At 40.8% G+C, this 23568-nt stretch overlaps 1 protein-coding gene across 9 annotated transcripts in view; it reads right to left on the bottom strand.

Annotated features, from left to right (window-relative positions):
• Window positions 1-23568, bottom strand: part of CEP112 (centrosomal protein 112) — a 411978-nt gene that overhangs the window by 181770 nt on the left and 206640 nt on the right. For all 9 annotated transcript variants that reach the window (XM_084837487.1, XM_084837488.1, XM_084837483.1 and 6 more), the window contains one exon: window positions 20717-20899. In XM_084837487.1, coding sequence (XP_084693613.1) covers window positions 20717-20899 — 183 coding nt within the window. The remainder of the gene's footprint in view (window positions 1-20716; window positions 20900-23568) is intronic.

The following is a 23568-nucleotide window of genomic DNA, read 5'->3' as shown; positions in this document are numbered from 1 at the left end:
TGTATTTTGGGCATTGGGCAAAACCCTGGTTAGTCATCTAGGGCCTGGGCTTTCTCAGGGCTGGTGCCTCAGTTGTGGAATTCCTTCCCTAGAGAGGTTAACCTGCCATCTTAACTATCATTTAGACCAGACAAAGACCTTTTTATTCTCCAGGGACTTTTAACGTCAGTTTCATTGGTGTTTGTACTGTTAAGTGTTCTGTGTTTTTAATGTTGTTTACATGATTCAAAAATTTTGTATTCATGCATGTGTTAATTTGTAAGGCACTCTGGGAATTTCAGTGAATGGAACGGTAGAGTACAAAAATAAATAATTAAAACATGAAATGTGTCTCCCAAGTTCTAAATGGCTCAGAAAACTTTTGCTCTTGTTTGGAAGGAAATGGGATTTCTTGGCATGTAAAGCATTTTAGAACCTACTTATGAGACAGAAAATTTTAATTTAAAATATAATCCTACATATCCATCAGCTCTATTCATTGCAAGCTTCTGGCTGAGCTCTTTAGTAAACATTATCTTTGCTTGTTACCTATTAATTTCTGAATTTGTTCTAAAATATCATACACAGATCTGACAATCAAGCAGTATGAGTCACTAGGACTGGATGGCAATCTTCTGTTTTAATTGAAATTTGATTCAATTGGTCTCATAATGGCCAGAGAGCAGAACAAGTAAAAGAAAAGTCTATGGAGTTGAGATTTTGTCAACATGATCTCCAACAACACTGAGCTGCAACAAAGCCACCTACAGACCTTCAGATTTTGGTACCACATCACTTCTTATTTTGTGCACAGCTCTCATCATCTATGAAAACACCAACTAATTTTTCAAAATCCTGTTTTTGCAAATTTTTGTACATATTTATTCATCTATACACATCAAAAACATTACTGAATACCATGTTCAGATACGCAATTCTAAAATGAGGGAAATCCATCCTATGGTAAAGAGAAAAATTACATTTTCTAAGTGAAGGCTTCTGATCTCATAATCATACAGAATTATAGCTTTAACGAAGGCAGCTGTTATGAGGGAACAGCAAAAATCCTCTCCACTGAAAGCTGTTCAAAGCCAGAATTCAACAGAGCAAGTGATGCCACAAATATAAATGAAATATTATTGGTTAATGCTATGCATTATTTTGCTGTAGTAGGATGTCTAGGGAATAATGGTTATCCAAATAAAAATAATGTTAAAACCCTATACCCCAGGACAGTTTAGGAAAGGATGGTACATCCACCAAGAGCACTTGAACAAGAGTCAGGTAATGCTGGTACTAATTAATTGGCAGCTTTTTCTCCTGTCGTCTTCTCTGAATCTCAAATGATGAAACTGCTTGTTCCTTTTATTGAACCAGCTTGGCCTAGACTAGCTTGTCCCGCAGTGACATGTATACTGAATACAAATCAGACAGCATAGCTTTAAATCTGTGTTGCAGCTCTCATTTCCAATTCGAGAACTGTACTATAATCATAAGCTTCTAGTGGATGAAAGGAAATCAGCGCTCTGAATATTAGCTAATGCCACATTTGCAAGTCCTGAAGAGATCTGTGCTGGGTTGTTGTTTTTTTTAAAGATCATTTCTCGTGAACCTATATATATATATATTTGAATTGCTTTGTACTGCTTGACTGATAGAAGCAATGCCTGTGCTGGGATTAAACCCTTTTCATCATAAAGCCTCATCTGGTTCGGAGTCCAAGTCCATCAAACCTTTTCCCTTTAAAGTCCCGCCTTTGATTCGACATCAATTTATTCAAACCGCAGCTGGGTGGCTGAAAACGAAAGGACAGCATCATTTAAACCAACCATGTTCCCAACTTGAAAGAAGAGCTATAATTAAAAAAATGGGCATAAAAGAATGGAAATGGGATAATATTTTTTAATGGTAGTTCAAAGGCTGACAGATGTCAAAGCCTTTGAAGATGTCAGTACAGTGAGCAAGAAGTTGCCATTAAATAGTTTGCCTGAGAGGTGAAGCTTTTTAATGACTGAAAAAGCCCTTGCAGACACATCCTTCTGTTTTTAATTTGTCAGAGTTTCTGCTGTATTTTCTGAATAATGACATATGATTATAACTGCATAGCAAAATATTTTTATAATAGGCTAAATGAATACTTTATTTCACATTATGACAGAGCTAGATAAGAACAGGGAAACTTTACCAGAGAGCCCTCACTATTTAGATTCCATCACATATTTATGTTAAATTTGATGGGACTGGCCAAAGACAGAGTTACCGTGTGTTGCATGCTTTGTTCTTTAAACAGCGTTATTCAAGAGCCATCAGAATTTGCACGTGTCCACTGAGGATCAGATTGACTTACTCCCTCTTGGGCACTCAGCAATCAGTCAATTTATAATTAGCGGATGGACCAAGATGTCAAAACAAAACAATGCTTTACAGGGTGGGAGAGGGAAGAAATCCACATCTTAACTTAAACATATGAGACTATTAGAACACCGTTTTCGAAGAAAAAGCAGGCAAACATATTGTTTTAAGAATAAACAATAATGTATTTAATCATGGCACCTATTAGATACAGAGGAAGCAGCAACAATAGTCATTGGCTCCCACTTCATACATTATACGTTCATTCCACAGAATCACTGTCATAGCTACAAATATATTTCTGCACATCAACATACAAAAAAGGTACATGCTTATGCTTCCAATAAAGGGTATCATGCCAGCTGTTTTTTTCACATGATATATCCTTGAACGTATTTGTAAAAGGCACGTCTCTTGCAGTGAATTCGTGCTTTCTGTACCTTCTGGAGGGCATTCCAAGACCTTTGGGTTAGCCCTCCCACTGGACGAAAGGCAGGGTCCAATAAAAAAAAATCCTCTCCAGGGGGAGGAGCTACCTAACCTTCCCAGACCGGACTGGAAAACCTAGGAACTCCACCAACTTCATTTTCAAAAGGAACCATGGAAGTTAGAACTAAGTGCCCCAACAAAAGAGGCCACCAACTCAACTCCAATGAACGCAACAAAAACATGAAAACAAGGGGAAAGGATTAAACCAGGTTACAGGAAAACTACTTACAACCGCCCACACGTATGGCAGAGGCAAACCCTGTAAGGAATAAAATGGGTACACCAGCTACCAGGGTGGGTGGAATGCCCCCCAGAAGGTACAGAAAACAGCAATTTATGGTAAGAAATGTCCCTGTCTCCTGTATTCTCTGGGGGGCATTCCAAGACCTTTGGGATGTGCCAAAGCAGAACTATCACTTGGGAGGGATCAAGGTGTACCATTCATTGGACATAAACCCCCTGCAAGACCTGTTGTCAGGGGTGTTTCTCAGTGGAGGGAGTGGGACAGCAGTTCAGATTCTGAAGGAGAACCATCAGACGTGGGGGTGGTGTTTTCCCAGGCTAGTCCAGATATGAGTAGGCCTGCTTCTCAGGTTACAAACATCCAGATGGTTGAGCTTAAGGGTCCCTCCCCCACCCCCCTGTGAGAGTCAGTGAACAGGAGGAGGCGGGGTTTGGGGAAGATGACCTAATAGATGGTAGGCACAGATGCAGAGCAAAGAGAGAGAAGGCAGGGGCGAAACTTAGATGGTCTACCCAATTGGCGTTGCATGAGACGCTGCACTTAGAGGCCTCACAAGAAGAGAGGGACCTCCCGCCCTTAAGTTAGGCTAGCAAGACCGCCTCCCTCTTCAAACAGGCGGGCAACTCTCGTAAATTCCATTTGGATCCCCTGAAGGCATTCCTTTTGTAGATGGAGAGTTCGCTGAGAATTTGCATCTATATGACCCTGTGAAGTAATGGATTAAAAGCTGTAGACTGAAGCCTCTCGTCTGTGTATGTTTGGGCAGTGAAGTGAAGTGGGGGCTAAGGGAACCTGACACCCATCTACCAAAAGTGGAGTCCTCTGAGGAGATGTCCATTTTAGAGTGTTTGCCAAAGGTATGCAGAGAAGCCCAAGTGTCATTACTTCTAAAGGCCACCATAGTGGCTGCCTCCCTAAGGGAATGTGCCATAATTCCAGGAGGAAGGGACCCTTCCACCGACTGGTAAGCTAAGACAATGCATTCCCTTAGCCATCAGGAAATGATAGAAGAGGAAAACTTCCTACCCGAAGAACAACTCTGGTGAGAAACAGCAAGGCCTTGGTTTTCCAGATAGACACCATCCTATCCATGTAAAAGCAAAGGGCTCTACACATGTCTAATTTGTGCCAAGCCTGTTTGTGGGGATGAACAGGCTAGGGACAAAAAGAAGGCAGAACCACCTCCTGCTGATGAAAAACCAAGTTGACCTTGGGGAGAATGGTGGCATCTGTTCATGAGGACACCACCATGTCCTCATGAAACATACAGAGTTGGGGATCCACAGACAGTGCCCCAATTTTGAAACTCTTCTAGCGGAAGTGGTTGTCACAAGAAATAGTGTTTAAAGTCAATATTTTAAGAGAACAGGAGGCTAGTGGCTCAACAGGAGAAGCTATGAGAGCTTTTAGGACCTAATTCAGGTTCCATGTGGGGAATCTATCCACTGTAGGAGGGTTGAGAATGGTAGCTCTTCATAGGAACCTCCAAACATGAGGTAAAAGGCCGCTTCCCCTTATAGTTCAATATGGTGTTTAGGGCAGCCACCTAGCATTTAAGCATACTGGTGCTAAGGCCTTTCAGCAGACCAGCATGAAGAAATTCCAAAACGGTGGTTGTGTCTTCTGCTTTGTATCACCTGTCACCCTACACCAGGCGAGGAAGGCCTTCTATGTATTGTTATAAATCCTGTTGGTAGAGCTATGATGAGAAGCCAGAAGGGTGTTCAATACTGCTTCTGAATACTCTAAAGTACGGAGCTACTGCCACTCAGACTCCAAACAGTCAGCTGGCACATCTCCACCCAGGAATGGACAATGGGACCATGGGAGGAAGTAGGCAACAATCCTGAATTGATATGTTCACTGACTCCAGGAACCACAGGCTTCTCGGCCAACGTGGAGCAACCATTCAGATGGCAGATTAAAACAACCCTGTTTGAATACTTATTTTACGGTATTGCCCACTGTCCCTAATGACGCCTTACAACTATTTAAACTGTTTTAGTTTTTCTGGGCTGTTATAGATGCATTTCTTTGTTTCAGATTGGTTTATGATTTTAAGGGCGCAATCCTATGGCTGCTAGACAGCAGCTAGATGGCCATAGGATTTTTTGGTTTTTGGGAACTGATCTCAGAGCCCACGTTCTGAGGTCAGTGCCCAGGAAACCGCCTCCCTGCCCCTTCCCCCGCAACTCCCTGTTCTTGGGTTGTTATCCTATCGTCCAAACCTGCAAACAGTGGGTTGTTTATGGGTTAAAGAACCCAGAGTTAATCCATGGTTTGTTGCTGGGTTAGCTCTGGGTTGCTTAAGCCCTAAACAACTGTCAGGAGTGTTTCTGAGTGCAGGGAGTGGGATAGCAGTTCACATTCTGAAGAAGAACCATCAGACATGGGAGAGGTGTTTTCCCAGGCTAGTCCAGATATGAATAGGCCTGCTTCTCAGGTTACAAATGTGCAGATGGCTGAGAGTGAGAGTCCCTCCTCACCCCCACTCCCACCCTGTGAGAGGCAGCAAATCGTGACAACAACCCAGTTTCCGGGTTGGGACATAACAATAAAACAGGAATGGAGTGTTCCTGGGTTGTTTAGGAAAGTGGAAGTGATGAGCATGCATGGGGTAGCACGCTCACTTGCTATTGCATGGCCATAGTTAACTATGGGTTAAACAAGCCATAGTTAGGTGTTATGAGCAAACCGGCTCAAGGAGTTTCACAGTTGTTGGACTGTCCCCAAGAAGAGAAAAGGAAGAAAGGAAATCTCCAGATGCACAAGGATTTTTTTTTTTTTAATTGAACCCAACATGTTTTGAACTGAATTGTTCTTCAGAAGCACTCTTGAACAGCCATTTTCAGTCCTGGTCTCTTCATACTGTTGCAAGAAAATTCTTTGGATCAGATGAGACATCAGGGAAAAATAATTTCACAGTTGTGGGGCAGTCCAGAAGAAGGCCTCTCCACATTTCCCTGGTGCACAGGCAGTAGTGAGGACAATCTCAGATGATGTCAAAGTTCATGGCAGGATACAGGGAAAGAGCAAATATGTTAGGTTTATCTACAGGTTAGGGAGAGTAGAATCCAATGGGGCACTGACACTTCTGCTGATTCCTTTACACCCCCACCAATTCCTGTCCACAAGTGAGACCCACCACTTGTGGAAGGAAGATTTAGTGCTTCTGGGGTAATCTGAAACAAGAAAAACATTCATTTCTGGAACAGGGCAGGTCAGTAGAACTTACATACGGGAGTTCCGCCAACCTGCCCCAATTGCGAGACAAGTGTTTTTACTCATTTCAGGGCTTCCTCTGGGAAGCACTAAATTGCTGTTGTACAAGTGGTGGGTCTCACTCACGCAACGGAATTAGCCGGACCCACGGCTTGCACAACAGAGAATTGGGGTGCAAGAGAATTGGCAGAGGCATAAGCACCCTGTTGGATTCTGCCCAGAGATTCCTATCACACCATTCTGCAAAGTAGTTTCAGTATCTATACTACCCAAAGGTAACAGTTACTGGTAAAATATATTTTATATAGTTGGCTCAATAATGGCTCCTTGGAAAGGTTCACCTTTAGCTGTCATGCAGCATTACAGCACTTGCTATATGATCACCATGGATCAGTGAACTTGGAAGAATCAGGTTCAACGTACAACTCACAAATAAACTCACTGGGCTAAACCATAATATTTCAACCTCAGTTATTAATCTATAAAATGGGAATTGTAATGATGACTAACCTAAAGCATCTGGCATATAAGGAGAGAGGTAAGAACCTAAAGCACAGATATTGGGTTGGATCCTAACTTAGTTATACTTAGAATAGACTCACTTAAATCAGTGGGACTTGACTAACTTAACTCCCATTGATTTCAGTGAGTCTACTCTAAGTATAACTGTGTCTCTGGATCCAATCAATATAAACAACAATGTGCTGGTTTATAATGGTGTTACAGGGAACATCAACTATTCAGCAGTGTAGACCTTATTTTAAAACAGTTTTATATGCAGTAGACCATCCCTTTTGCATTTGCACCAACCACTGTCTGTTGCTCTGGGTCCATAACTTATTTACAGCCAACTGCTGCATCTGCTGAAGTGTAAAGATACGGCAGAAATATTTAATGGAGAAACCTAAGTAGGCAGAGACAGCATCATGTCGCCTCACCAGATCATCATCTGGGTCAGCCAACTGATTGCCTGTGACAGTCTGTGTGCAGTTGGCTGTTGCTGAGCGGCCCTCCCACAAAATGTGTCATACATATCCGATTAAGATGAAAATCTTTTAATGGGCAAAACCTTTAGAAGTTCAAAGGACAACATGATCTTTCAAGCTTGACACAAATTCCCCTCAAGGAAAAATGATAAGAGAAAAACAATAAACACTAGGAGAGGACTGTAAATATAGCAACTTTTCTGAGTTTTACATTATGTGCAAACTTCAGAAATGTAGATTGTGCCATTATCATCTTCTCTTTCCACTGTTATCTTGTTTACACTTAACAGCTTTCTGTTATTTCCTACCAAATACCTATAAATGTGGTACTGTTGAAATACTTGACAAGCTTTACATATTTCTGCCTGAAGCTTCCAAGAACAATGAAGAAAATCAGTGATCCACAATCCATGCAGTACAATGTGTACAGGAATGTTTTAGGGTGCAAATGACTCAGAGGCTTAGCTGAAACTGGAGTTCATCTTCACAAATCTATCTTTGATTTCAAGACAAGATTGTGATAAACCTATACTGGGATGCTTTACATCCTACCTTCCATCTCAAAAAACTCTATCATTCCATTTTTGAACTAGTGAAGTCATAATTTCTATTGTATACTTGCTTGCTTCACCTACGGAGCAGGTGTTCTGGCCTGACAGCATTTCAAGACTCACAGAACTCTCTATATGAAGCGTTACTCTGTTACTTTCATATATGACATAATTACTTGCCATGCTGACCCAGAGGGGACAATTTGATATGTTTCCTGTTCTCTACACTGGCATGGGGAATGGGAAAACTTAGCACAAGCTTCTGGTTGGCTTCTCATAAGCCCTGCCTCTCAGATATTGTTGATCCACATCACAGATAATCCCCTTTTCTCTAATCCTGAAAGTCTAAAGAGAATTGTGATAGGAAGCCTTCTTCCTTAATTCCTATCCTTGCCTGGGATTTGTTAGGCTGGAGCTGCTCCAGAACTTGGGGAACATATGACATTTTACAATGTCCTGAAACAAAAGATTCTAATGAAGATGTCTTAGGCCCTATTTATATCCCCATCTTAGTCAGACAGGAAATAAAGACAATCAACCTAGGTAATCTTGATTTTTCTGTTCTATTTTAATTTTGTAAGTTTTTCCATAAGAAATTTCCCTTATTGTAACAAGTGTTGCAGCTATTCCAAAGAGTTATAGTCTTGTGTAAATAATTCTTAGGGTCTACCTAGTTTTAAGTAGAAGGAGATATTGTAGGATGAGGGGACTGGGTCATCAGAGTGAAACAATTCACTGTTCCCCTTCTATACCCTTCCTCCTCTAGCTCTCATGTACCTGGTAGCTCATCTGCTGAGTCTTCCTATCTTGCAGTTCTATTATATGCCAGGTCAGTCTGCAATAACATCATACTCATTCACGATGCAATTGTGGATTAGAGGGATGATCTGGCATGTATTTCTGAGACTCTAGTTGGTGAGCCCTTTGTAATAGGGCCACGTGAGCAAGTGAAATATCAGCCAAGGGATATTTGCTAGGGATGCTCTTCGTGATGTTAGTTTAGGGCAAACTTTAAATACTGTAAAACAACTCCCTCAGCTTAGAAGGGCCCATGATATAGCTAAGTATTTGGATAACCTAATTCTCCTGGTGCAAAGGCACACATTCATTGAGTTGTATTTCTATGTCATGCCGTCAGCCATGTTAGTAGGATGCTATAGCAAGGTGTCTTGGGAGCAGTCTGTGTGTCCAAAATGCCCTCATCAAATTGAGGATGAAATGTCCCCTATTTAGTGACATCATGGTATTCTAGGAACTCATGAGTTTGCTTCAGATGTACAAACAGTCTGTTGTTTGTTGTCAGACCAGGATGTGGCAACTACCTATAGAGTATCAATGCTTGCACTAACAGCAAAGATTAGAACAAATTTTGTTGGTACTTTGGAGGAACCCAGGGCCTAGGGTCCATATTGTACTGTTTACATATCTGGTTTTTTGTTTTTACTCCTCAGCTATATTTCTTGAAGTGATATTCCTTTTGTCATGGCCTTGGGCTCGTACAATAAACACATGAAAATGAAAATGGGTGGGTGAGCTGCATGGGGTTGATTTGACACAGCTCTGCCCACCTGGGTACTCGGTACGTCACCAATGTAGGCTGGTGGGCCAGGGTGGGCAGGGAGTCTCTGTGTCCTATAGAACTTCCATCTCTCTCACCAGGAAACCACTCTACCTTGGTGCAGGCTTAGAAAAGTTATACCTGGTGTTGGGCCATGGAGGTAGATAGGGGATGCTGTTGGTGTTCTGCCAATCCTGCTGTCCAGCAGCCTTCCTGATCAAGCTGGAAGAGGTAGGCTTGAGTGTGGTGTTGGAGGAATCCAGGACAGTGGTTACAAGTGACTTCAATTTCCATGCTGAGCCTGTTTCTGGAGCTGCAGCTTGGCCCTGCACAGCCTCCATGATAACCATAAGGCTGTCTCAGTTTGTCATCAGCCTACACATGAAGCAGGACATATATACCCTTGATTTGGTCTTTGCTCCAAGCTGTGAGATGAGTAGTCTGAAAATTGGGGGTGTCCAAGTAACCCCACTGTCACGGACACATCACTTCCTGGTGGGATTTGAAATTATGGTGTTACTTCCCTCTTACAGGGGTGGGGAACCCATTTGGATGGTCCACCTCAGGAAGGCTGATGTAATCCAATGGCTTTCTGAATGCTCTTGTGGAGAGCTTGTTATTCAGCTGAGGCCCTAGTCTTGCTGTGGAACATTAAGATGTGGTAGCAACCAACTCAATCAAACCTTAGTGCCCTCTCTGGGCAACTGTAGAGTTGACTCTGTTTCTTGGTATACTGGGGAGCTGTGGACAATGAAACAGGCTGGATGTTGGCTAGAGAGCAAATGGTGTAAGAGATAAAGTGAAGATGACCAGGCACGCTAGGGCACATAATCATGCCTACTGGGGTGATGGTGTGGGCAGCAAAGAAGGCCACATGTGCTCTTGATCCTTGCCCTTCCTGGCTAATGAGGGCTAGCCAGAAGTGTGTGACTGGGTGAGACCAGAGAGTGGTAAACACATCTCTATGCAAAATGATGTCCCCAGCTGTCCTTAAGGAGGCAGCAGAGTGGCCACTCCTGTAGAAAGCCATACTGGACCCAATGATATTTGACAACTACCATACCCTTGCCAATACCTCTTTTCTTGGGGAAGGTACTCAAGAGGGTTGTAGTGGGGCAACTGCAGATACCCTTGGAGGATACTGATTATCTAGACCCATTTTAATCTGGTTTCTGGTCTGGTTACAGGACCAAATCAGCCTTGGTTGCCCTGATGGTCCAATAAACCTTCACTGAGAGAGGAACAGAGGGAGTACAACTTCGTTAATTCTGCTGGATCTCTCATTGGCATTTGATACCACTGACCATGGCATCCTCTCTCTAAGCTTTTCCATGATGCTCTGATCAGATAATAATCTAAATAGGATAAAGGTATATGCAACCTTGCTTCACAAAGGCTACCAAGCTGACCAAACATTTTGTAAAGTGCCTCGATTATTTTCTGTGATACGGCCTTCGAGAGACATGCAGATATGAGTCTTTCAAATCCATGCACTCTTAAGTAATATTCTTGCCACATCATGGCTACTATGGAAGTTAGTATTATTAATTGCCATCCTGAAGGTCAACATACCTATTTGCAACCCTCAGCCTTCTTTGGCACTGGAATAACGATGAGGTATATTTTCATACTCTGATGAGAAACTGAAACCTGTTCTAGAACTTACATCTGAAACAGCTGTTGAACTGTCTCATCCATCAGGATGTGTTTGGATGCATTTCTAGAAATGGATTATTTGAACTCCAGGACATATGAGTTATTTTGTGACAGTCTCCAGAACTCATCTGTGTGGTATCAATATCTGCCATCCAGCCAGATAGCCCAAGGCCAAGTACCTACCAATTACATCGTATCACCCCTGGTTCTGAAAGCTGGTCTTGTTCTAAGATGGTATCTGAGGAGTGGTGAATAGTAACTACTGTTACTGATCTCTGAGGCACTGAAGAAAGGTGATGAATGGACTTGGTTCCTTGAGTATGGAGTCTAGGAGTTCAATAGCTTCTAATTCAAAGTCCATATAGCAACTCCTATATCCAGACTGAGGCAATGTGTGCGGACAGGTCTCTACATTTTATCCAAGGTCTCAACAGCAGAACCACAATTTACCCTTGATCTATGCTCTGCTCCATGACATATTCCTTAACAAGAGGATGAGACATCAGCAGAGGTGGAAAGTACAGAGGTTTTGAAAAAAGCAGTTTTTGCTTTAGACTATGTAGGTCTCAGAGAGTTCAGTGGGGGGAAACATATGGGTTTAGGAACAGTATCATCCCTGATGATTTTGAATGCCTTTCCAGCTTGACTCTGGGAATTACCATCCCATTAACTGTATTTATACTACTGCTAAGAGGCACTGAAGGAGACGAGCAGCAGGTACAAGGACAGAGAGATTCACAGGGTGGCAGAAGTGCTAAAGACACCACAGGAAAATTCTGGGGCAAATGAAGCCTAAGCCCTAGAACTGGCTGACCACGGAACAAGTACTGAGGAAAAAGTACACTGCCTTCACAGGATGCTGATAATGAAATGCTTTGAGATCCCCTTCACTAACAAGGCTACTATGAAAGGGGCAGCATTCAAAGGAAAAAATAAAGGGAAAGCAACACGCTAAGAAAAGACTGTATCCCTCTACTAATGGCAGATGGACAACTGGGCTTAGTAAGATATGGCTTTCTCTAGGTCAGCTTTTCAGAATTCTTTTTAATGTTGGCCTTCTAGTGGATTAAGCCAGGGAGAATATCCACAAGTGAACGAATGCTTAAGTTCAATAGGAAAAATAAATAATTCTGCCTGAAGAACATTTCTATGAAACGTTAAAGCGTGCACACTACTACATCAAAGTAAATTGGCTAAAGAGTTAACATTTGACCTATTTTTTGTTGTCTATCTTTTGGGATCAACTATGCAGTCACTAACATGAAATCATTTTAGCACATTCAAAATAAAGTTCACAAATCAACTTTTATTTTGCAGGATCATTTAAACCACTGGACATCAGTGAAAGTTAAGAATTCATGGGTATACAAAATGTTTTTTCCTCCAGAGTTGTGGCAGAGATTTTGGATTATCAAATATTAATTCCCACATTTAATATTTGAAGCTTAAGTTAACTTCACTGGACTCAAAATAAGAGATACAGATTGGGTGAAATGGTATCTGCTGTTGGACCAACTTAGTTTGGCTTAAGAGTAGGTTCACTCTTCATTTTGGCAGAAGACTGATTAATTATTTTGTGAAACTCAAAATATTCTTATACCAGATTAAATTGGTATATGAATTTAAATTGGTACATTAATCCATTGGTCTTCAGCTAGTGGACCTAACTAAGGGCACAATTCTATCGAGATAGATGTCAGCCTCCGAACTCGGACGCTGATTCCTATCCAATGCAGGGAGGACACAGCATGGAGGGGGCCTCGCCTCCGCGCTCTGCCTGCCCTGCATTCTTGGCTAGATGTGCGTTTTCGCATGTCTGGCTTCAGGGAGGGGGAAAGAAGGGGCCCGGAGACCAGACAGGAAGCTGTCTAAAGTGGCTTCTGTGGTTTCCTCCCGTCCAGGACCACCCCCCTTTTCGCCCTCCCCATGCTCCATTTATGAGCACGGTGACAGTGGCAGCACAGACAGAACTGCATTGGCTACGAGGGGGTGAGGAGCGTGGTTTCTGGAAACCGAAGAATCCTATGGCCGTCAAGATAGTGTCTAGACATCAAAACTCCCAAAAAAAATTCCAAGTATGTATGTAGATATTAGGGATGTACATCAGAAGTGGATGAATCCTCAACCAAATTGGGGCAAATTGGAGAGATCCTGGATTAAAACAAGGGTTCCTCTGAATTGCTCCAATGCGAATCTCAGTGCTTCTGAAGCTTCATGTGTTACTTAGATATTCAGAGGACACAGAGACCTGGTTCACACAACACAACAGCCCACCATAGCTTAATTTACCCACAGGGGCTGTGGCATTGTGCCAGACACCCATGGGCACCCTGCATACACTGTCATGCAAACCCAGGAGGCAGCGTTTGTTTGAGGGTTAGACAACTCTCAAATAACCCATGGTCTGTTGTAGGATTATTTGACGGTTTGGATGACATGACTAACCATGCCAACCCCCCACAAGGTCGAATATTCAAAATGGCCATCTGCCAGCGCCACAACCTTAATAACTTAAATAAGTTATGGTGGGCTGTATTGATTGTGCAAACTGGCCCAGAGACACACTCTGAGTTCACACAACACAACAACCCACACTCAAGGCTGAGACAGGTTATCACTGAAGTATGGGTTGTTAAAATGTGGGTTGTTGTGTTGTGTGAACTCAGTTGCGCTAACAAGCCATCGTTTCTTAATCACAAACAACCCACAAAGAGAACTCTGGTTTGTTGTAGGGTTGTGAACTGTGGGTTCATAGTTAACAAACAATGGTTTGTTAGCTATGCTCCATGGTTCACACAACACCTGGTTCACCCATGGTTCAACAGCAGCCTACACTCACAACCCATACTCAACCTTGAGTGTGGGTTGTTGTGTTGTGTGAACCCAATTCATGCATCTGCAACAATTTATACATTTTTCCTAAGCTCTCCGTATAAGGAAAACACCAGAGGAAGGTGGCGGGGGCGGGGATGTTTTGTGATTGACAGCTCTTACTTGCAACCAGGGAGCATAGCTTGGTGGGGGTAGAACGAGCCTTACCACCTCTGCTGCCTCCTCTCCCACTGTTTAATGTAAAGGCCAGTGATGAGTTAGAGTTTTCACTCTGAAACAAAGAATGAGAAGGATACCCCCTCTCTCCCTGGAAGAACATAGAGAAGGGGTGCTTTGAGGGCTCTACAAGCAGGGAGGGTCTTAGATGCAAGGTTTTACACTTGCTCATAACATAAAAGTCCAGTGATGTACTCTGAAAGGCAGAGTGAGCAGTACTCCCTCTCTGCATAAAATAATATGGGGGTGAAGGCCTAAGCCTCCACAGAAATTGGGGGTCTAGCTGACAAGGCTGCAAAAAGGTACTTTCTAGCAAATGCTGTTTGTGCACACAGTGTGGCAAAAACTTTAGTCAACAGATTGGGGCTTGCATGGGGATGAACCACTGCTGATGTGACGAGACATAATTATGATGACATTAGCATGAGGCCATATACATCAGCACAAAGAGAGGGCCTGAAGAACACAACCTATGGAAAGGTTTAACAAGATATTAAAAAGGCAGAACTAGCTTAAGATGTTGCTAAATATATAATTGTAGTCACAGGACATGTTGCTGAACTTCTGAGAACTCATTGATTACGATACACATATTGTTCTGCCGAGCTTACTATATTGGTTTGCTGACATCACTACATTGTTTGGATTATCTCAGTACTGTAGGATAGCATGGGGAATGGCTTCCATATCTGTATACTGGCTTTGAGGGAAAAAGTATAAATGTTGGGATAGGCAAAGGGGAAAGTAAGCAAGTGAGCAAACAAAATCTAACACAATTAGCTCCAGTGGCATTGATTTATGTTCTTTAGGCTTTAAAAGAGGACTCCCTGCTCAGCCAATTCCAGGACAGCTTGCCTGATCCATCATTGAAGCCTTACCCTGAACTGACTGGAAAAGGATCAGGAGTCGCTTCCATCTGAAGATGGAAGGACTGGCTATCCCCCTTTGTTGAAGGTGTCGAGTTAGATTGCAGTGAGCCATCTTTGTTCGGTAATTATATCCCTGTCGTGGTTGAGGCCTTGTCTGCAATTGACTTGTACCGTATGGTGGCCTTGTGGGTAAGTGCATTGTAAATGAAGCTTTGTGGGCTAATGCTTTTATTTTGAATTGTATCTTTTCCCTTTTGCAGACCAGATTTCAGTTCCTGAGTACACAGTCTATTTAACCCTGGTAAACCCTTACACTGACTGGTGCTCTGAGGACTTTACAAACAAATAGGGTTTTATGGTTGCACCAAATAATACTCTAACACTGAGTGTGTCTGTATGTGCATTGTGAATAACGCACTCAACACAAGAGAGCGCACAGAGTGGAAAGGAATCCCTTTTTAAAACACCACAGACATTAAAGCCTTCCCTTGCACAACACAGTGTCCACAAGCTCTACACTGTATACTTCCATATGTTTTCTCAATGAAGTGTCAACCATCCATTCCATCACTTAAAGTTTTTGAGACCTTGGTGCTGTCATTTGAGCAGAACACAAAAAAACAAACCAAGACCCTAAAACATTTTTTAATTTTTCACAACTCCCTAACCCCTGCACATACCCTTATGAAATGCTGTAGGTTTCTTAACTAGGTATACCTCCATGACATGTGCCATTTTCATAAAATTGCCACAGAAACACCATGAGTATATAATCGAACTCTTTTGAAAACCCACAGATGTTAAAGTCACCCCCTACACACACACCCACACACCACGTATCTGTCTGAAATTTGGCAGGCTTCATCCCCTCAGAAGGGACAACTACTTCTACAAATTTAATCCAATTCTTCCAACAGTCATTTGTTGATTTCCCCATTCACTGTAATTTCCCTATTACAGTCAATAATACAAAGACTCAGATTTCCCAAGTAAGGTTCTGATTTAGGCTTGAGTCCAACTGGATGGCCTCTGAAGCAATCTAAGCTGAATCAGAGCTGTTTCCAAAAAGAGGTCTCAACTGAAAATTGCCTTCATTGCATGCCCCTAATAGCAATATTTTATGGGCTTGTTTCTCACTGTAAATTTAAGTTATTGCCATAAGCAAAAGCATGTTGCTAGATCAAAATTAAGTCAAGTTAAGTTAATAAATAAACACCAGCAAATATCAAGAATTACACTTCAAAGGGACTAGAACAACAATTGTTTAAGGACATATTGAACAGCAGGCAGAGAGAACAGAAGTGACTTTTAAAGAAAGTGTGGGAAATGGGAGAATAATTTAGTGAAGAATAGAAAAACTTAAACCGAAACTGAGTAGAAAAAACACAACAGGGAAAGGATGACAGAATAGGTAGGTAGACAAGTAATGAAATTAAATTAGAAGATCACTTCCCCTTTTATCAATGAAAACTTGTTTTCCTATTCAAAATAAAGGGATTATTTTCATTCATACTGAAATATGATTATATAGACCTAGAACATATTTTATCTTAACGTATAGGAAGTGTTCAGGGCCAAGTGGATACTACATCAACATTATAGGTACTTATCCTTTGTAACTTTACTGATGAAGCCTATTCTACTGTTCAATATATTGGTGAAACATTTATGAATGGAAGGCAATTCTTCTTCACACAGCACATAAACTACAAAACTCGCTACCACAGGATGTAGTAGTGATGGCCACCAATTTGGATGGCTTTAAAAGGGGGTTGGACAAATTCCTGGAGGAAAAGGCTATCAATGGCTACTGGTCTTGATGGCTATGTGCTACCTCCAGTACCAGAGGCAGTGAGCCTATGTACACCAGTTGCTGGGGAAAATGGGTGGGAGGGTGCTGTTATGCTCATGCCCTGCTTGTGGGTTCCCGGTCAACAGCTGGTTGGCCACTGTGTGAACAGAATGCTGTACTAGATAGACCCCTGGTCTGATCCAGCATGGCTCTTGTTATGTTCTTAAAATGGCATGGCAGCACATTGAATGTGAAACAGAAAATGTGAAAATATGTTTGATTTTTCTGGTGCCCATTTTACACAGAACAGAGTAATGTGGCTTTTCTGAAGATCATTCCTTTCTTCTTTATCCAAAGGTCAAACGGCCAAAGAAAAAAGATTAAAAAGATACAGCTTTATGCAGCAGACAGGAACAGTTCACTGTGAAGTGGCACAAATGTGTGTTGTGCTAGGGAAAAGGTGACATTAATTGGATCAAGACAAAGTGTGATGGTGAAACTGATTAATCTTCTAGCAGCTAGCTAAAAACTGGTTATAAAGGCAACAAAGTATTCCTTTAAAAAATGAACCAATCTTTTCCTGTGAAAAAACAAAGACTATTTTGTTATAACAAGATTACAATCTGAGTACTTTGTATAGGCTATTAAAATAACTTCTCCAAAGATGTAAATCACTGTGTTCATGAATACTGTATATTCATGAATATTATATGTAAACTATCTGGTAACAAAGTATATAGTACCTACATTTTATACACAAGTGTTAGAATTTTAAATTAAATGTGGAGAAAAAAGCTATCTCAATCCCAGCATAATCAATGACTTGTAAAGAATTCCAGTGGAAGTTTAAAGCTAGGTACAAATGCTATAAAGGTATCCCCTTGGATGTTGTGATGACTCATCCCTTAGATTAGCTGCTGTTAATATTAATTCTCTACAAGAAACGAACGCTAGACATACACTTAAAATATGTTGGCCATGATGGCAAAATGAGATTCAAATGCTATAAAAGAAATGGAATCAAGACAACTGAGTCTAGAGTATGCTAAAATGAGTTAACAATTTGTTTAAACATGGAAACATATGTCAAATATTGATACAGCTTTAGGGACACTACCTAGCATTAGAAAGTATTCATACATATTTCTAGTTTGTGCATTGAAAATTTATTTGAAAATACATCTTTTTCACCTTGTATCTTTTGGAAGCTAAGCTATTTAAGACCACAGTGATGCACCACATACAAGCAAACCTTTTTAGTGCCTTTTTAAAATGTTTCTTTTTTCAGAACTTTATGAAACTTTCTTTCCCAGTCATCACATGTAATATGTTTTTAAAGTAAAGAAGACAGCAAGGAGTCAGGGAAAATGTCTACATAACTGTTATCTCAAAACTCCCAACCACAGATCAGTTGCATCTTTCGGAACAAGCAAAATGTATTTATTAGACTGGTAATTATTTAGTATATTAAGAAGCAGGGGGTTGGACTCGATGGTCTTATAGGCTCCTTCCAACCTTACCATACTATGATTCTAAGCTGATTAAACAAAATGACTTACACTATATCTTAGGGTAAGTGGGGATGACAAGCCACATTGTACCAATATGATTCAGATAAAAACTCATTTAACAGTAAAGGGGTTTTAAAATGTATTTATACCTTAACGATATTTGCTAGACACAAATTGATATTGTTTTGATCATGTCACTATCCAACCACTTTAGCAGATAGTAATAACACACATCAAGACATACAGCTTATATGCAAAGCCAAATGTAAATAGACTCAGAATTATTTTCTCAATAAAGTCACTACCGTTTATCAAATTAAAATGCTTGGCCTCTTGAACACCCCCGTACCCAATAAATCCTAACAAACAAGGGCAAGGACATTCTCCTTACTGCATATTAAAGTTTCAAACTCCATGTACAATTCTTTATTAATTACTACCGAGTAGCAGCAAAGGATATGTGGGACTACATAGAGACCACGAAGAATACAATTTGTCGCAGCACTGAAGGGGTGGATTTACAGCACTACTTGGTTTTACTATACACATAAATAGCACTCCAATAATCCATAAATGCCAACCTGTTCTATGAACTGAACCCATCAGGAAGATCACACGAACAAGACAGAAAAGATTAGAGAGTGTCACAAGTGGCATTTCTGAAGCCACATGCCTAGTTGGTACAATCCAGCAGATGTTTAGCATAGCTCACTGTCTGTGCAATCAATAGAAATCAAGTGCATTATTAAATGTGTGAGTACCAATCATTACAAATGAACTTGGGCTAAATGCTTACGTTCCATTCATTGCTATGGAACGTTTTCCTTCACTGCATCCTTTGCACGTATCTAACCAACAAGAAAAATAGTGGTTCCAGCATTTTAGACATACATTCTTCACATATTAATATATTTATTTAAACACAAAATGGTACTGTGCATGCATGCCATCCTCATAATTTGTACTGTATATCCCTAGTAAAAAGGCTAAAGAAACTGATCAGTCTCTCAGTTGGTGTGCTGCACATGAAAGAAGGCAATGAATATGACAAAAAGCCCAGTGGTAAAGTATTACCCAAATGATGGGGGTGCTACCCAACTTTCCAAAAGCATGAATTACTTATTATTAAGCATATATAAAAGTTAGGTTTCTCCTTTAGCTGAAAAATAGCAGGAAAAAATAAATGAAAAAGTAATAGGGACTCTTCTATTCTTTATTTTTTGCCAACCTGAGTACGTGACTTTTATGTGGCAAAAGAATAAAGGAAACTGTTAATGTTGCTTAAATATAGAACAGACTACCACTACAGTTTATGAGTTTACAGTGAAAGATGCCTACATAGCCACGGTTTTCTACCAAGCATGGAGAAAATAATCCAAAGAGCAAAAAGTATATGGCGGTCAAATCACAGAAACAATGATGCCCATTTTTGTACAAAATTATTCAAACTATTCTAATGTAACTGATAAAACAATAATTATCTTCCAATTTGACTACATATGCTTTGAATTTTTAATCGTCTTCACTTCAGGCCTTTGAGAGCACCTACATTTTGGATAATGAACTATGCCTAGATACTGGCATAATAAATACAGCCACTACCACAACCAACCAAAACTAAATTTTTTGAACTAATGAAGATAATTTTCTATGCTGGCAGTGCAAATTTCATCCATATGTTTGAAGAGTCAAATGCTACCACAGCTAGGATTATTCTGCCAAATGACCATAGAAATGGGTTGTGTGTGTATGTATGTATATGTGCATGTATGTGTTTAGTGGGTATATATGTGAACACAGACACACACACATATCATACACACCCACACAGACACAATTTTACAGATTCAGACACACAGAGATATATGCGTATATTGAAAAATCATACCTAATGGAAAGCAACCCAGACTCAACTGTTTATCAGATAAACTCAATCAATCACATGCCCCCAAAATGTTTTTAAAATCCCAAAACGTCAGGGGAAAACACTAGGAAATCAAGTGAAAACTGAAGTACAAGCAATTTGTGGGCTGCCTGCAGAGATAAAAGCTAAAACAACAACATACGAATAACTCAGATATATTTATACAGATTTACCTGGAGGGGGGAGGAGAGTAGGAGGGGGTTATTGTAGATAAAGAGGGAGAAATACCTTTTTTCCTTAAATCCATCATGAAAGAAAATGAGACAAGATTATAAATAAGAGGCCAAGTTATCACACACCATGGGATTCTTAATCAGGCTACCTGTGTTTTTTTGCAGTTAAAGCCTTTTACAACAGTGGAAGGGGGAGGGAGCGGTACGCGGGGGGGGGAAGAAAAACAAAATTGTGTTTATATGTCAGTTTTGCAAATGATCAAACAGCGTGCATTAATAACTACACTGGAAAACAGGAAACGCTGTTTTGTTTTGTTTTTTAAAAAGATACCTATGACTTTTGAAATGCTATTGATTATTACCTGCGCATCTCGTTTCCTGTATTCTTGAGTTTTATTGTCGTACTCTGTCATGGCAGCCCGAAGCTGTTTTTCTAGTTTCTCAATTTCCTGTTCATGGTCTCGGACCAGGCAATCCTTTTCTGTGTTATGCTGTTGGAGTAGGTGCGTCTTCTCTTGTTCATGCTCCAGCTTCAGCTCTAATATCTGATTGGACAATGAAGAATACAGTTCATCAACAGAACGTCCTTGTCGTCATGACAACTCATCTTACAGCTTAATTTTACTCCCCCCACAATTTTATCAAGTTAGTGTTATCGTTAGTTTTACGTCATCCTTACCTCACTGGGTTTTTTTAATACCTTTTGTCTTGGTAAAAAAGAAAATTCCTCCAAGCAGTTTCGTTAGGCATGACAACTAAGCAAATCCGGTATATTTTTAAACCTGATGGACTTGTATGAATGTCAGAACACTGAAAAAAAATCATTGTCGCATTCTGTATATGTTTCTCCAAGTATCCTGCTGTTGCTATCCAGCAGTGATACAGCTTAAAAATGGTTAAATCAGTCGCTCCTGCTCTTCACGTGTGCGCGCGCGCGCATGCACACACACACACACACACACACACACAAAAGCTCAGTTAAATCTTTTAAATATTTTATTATGATTTCTCCAAAATAACAGCCCATCTACGCGACTGTGTATATATTCTTTTCATTAAAGGTTTTTTAAAATAAAAAAGCTGTATTATTTCATTGTCAGCTACGGTACACCAACATTAACAGATGTATGTGTTTCAAGAGGGCACCTGCTGTGCTTCAAGCTTGCGCCACGATTTCATAAGAAGCATTCTATTCTCAGGAAGGATCCTTTCCCAGTCCACAGCACACTGGATACGATGACCTTGGTCAGTCATAGCCTCTCCCGGTTAGACTGAATGGCAGCCTGAGACCAAGGGCCTGGTTGCCGCAGCTTTGATACTAATCCTCCCAGGCTGTGCACAATGGCACCCTACCTGGCCTGCAAACTATAGCCAGCTAGGCTGCCTTTGAAGCAGGTGATGAATAGGGGACTGCAGGAAGCCAGCTCTCCTAGTGAACTCCAGGCCACACAGCTGCTAAGAACAGTCACTTGGATTTTTCTTCAGTTTTGGTAGATTTCAGGAGAAAAAACCCCGCTGTTATCGAGAATATGTTGGTTATATTCGGCGTGAGAATCCCTCTTCTTCTTCCAAAAAGAAAGCAAACAGTAGGAGTCTGCTCAAAATCGGTCTTGTTTGTGTGAGGAAAGTGCACAGGCACCTTATCTTAAAGTGATAGCATTCTTTTAAAAAACAATATGCATTCTCTATCATCATCAATTGTTTTATGATTTTTATTATTAATGGTTGTCATGTGTATTGTGAATACTATGAAAAAATCACCCTCATTCTGGAACCAAATAGAAAAAAATAATAATTTTTATTCTCACCTGCAGAAAGGAAACTTTGTACAACACATTTTGGCATGATTTAATAAAAGCAAAGCATCATGACTGTAACCCTAACAACAAAGATACATTACATGGAATTGTGAAGTAGTGAAAATCAGCGTACTGGAAACATTTATTATCTAATACACCTAGACCTAATCACATTAATATGGAAGGGAGCTTCCTTGATTACAACAGGATTTGCTTCCCTATAAAATGAATCGAGGGACCAAGACAAGTCAAGTGAAGTCAAGACACACTGTTCCTAAATATTTTATCTAAATATAATACAATAGAAGGTTAATTTACAAATTATGCCTAGAAAGAAAATCTTAACTAGCACCAGTTGTCCCTTCCCCAATTGATTCTTTGACTCATCTTGCCTTCTTTAGACCCCTCAAACCACTTCCACCAATTATAGAAATGTATGAAAGTATCCCTACTTCTGAACTCCTAAAACAAGAGAAAAATCAGAGAAACACACATTTTAGTTCATGAATCTTATCTTTATTGTAACCTTCATTTCTTTTACCCATCATTATGTCAAATAGAATACACAGCAAAGAGAAGGTCCTTATATTACAGGATCCTGGGGGAGTGGAGGAAAGAGAATTAGTTCTGCAGGAGCTGAGTATAGAGGTGGATTGTGTCCCCTGAGAAAAAGCTCCTTAAGACTGAAGAACATCATTGATCTGTATGGTAGAATGTAACTTCTGTACTCATGGGTATGGAGGCTGAAAGGAAAGGAAAGGATCCTCCTGTGCAAGCACCGAGTCATTGCTGACTCCTAGAGGGACGCCGCTTTCGCTGGCGTTTTCATGGCACACTGTAGCGGGGTGGTTTGCCATTGCCTTCCCCAGTCGTGATGACCTTTTCCCCAGCAAGCTGGGTACTCATTTTACTGACCTCGGAAGGATGGAAGGCTGAATCAACCTGAGCCGGCTACCTGGGACCCAGCTTCTGCTGGGATCGAACTCAGGTCGTGGGGAGAGTTTCAGTTGCAATACTGCCACCTACCACTCTGTGCCACATGAGGCTAATGGAGGTTGAACCTGCCCACCACCCCTGGGAACACTAATTTCCTAGACGAAGCAGTTGTGTCCCTACTTCATCAGTCTTCTAATTGTGGCCAGTTAACATATCCCATCCAGGGTTTAATTTCTTCGACACATTGTGTGATGGCCAAGATGGAATTTCATGATGATACTTTTAAATATAGAGCAAATTGTTGCTACCATTCCTAATAGAAATTATGAATAATTAGATCATGAATACTAAAACATAAGGGTTAAGAACTACTTATCTGCCACCACCAGCTCCCACTCCTCTCCCGATTTCATTGCCTATTGAGAGGCATGATAAAAACAAAACGTGGGAGGAAAGGCAAGTCAGGACACTGTTTATTG

The sequence above is a fragment of the Heloderma suspectum genome, chromosome 2 (assembly GCF_057233095.1).
Source record: "Heloderma suspectum isolate Gila_16-S chromosome 2, 16-S_ref, whole genome shotgun sequence".
NCBI classification, from domain to species: domain Eukaryota; kingdom Metazoa; phylum Chordata; class Lepidosauria; order Squamata; family Helodermatidae; genus Heloderma; species Heloderma suspectum.
This window is presented reverse-complemented; position numbering and strand designations above follow the sequence as displayed.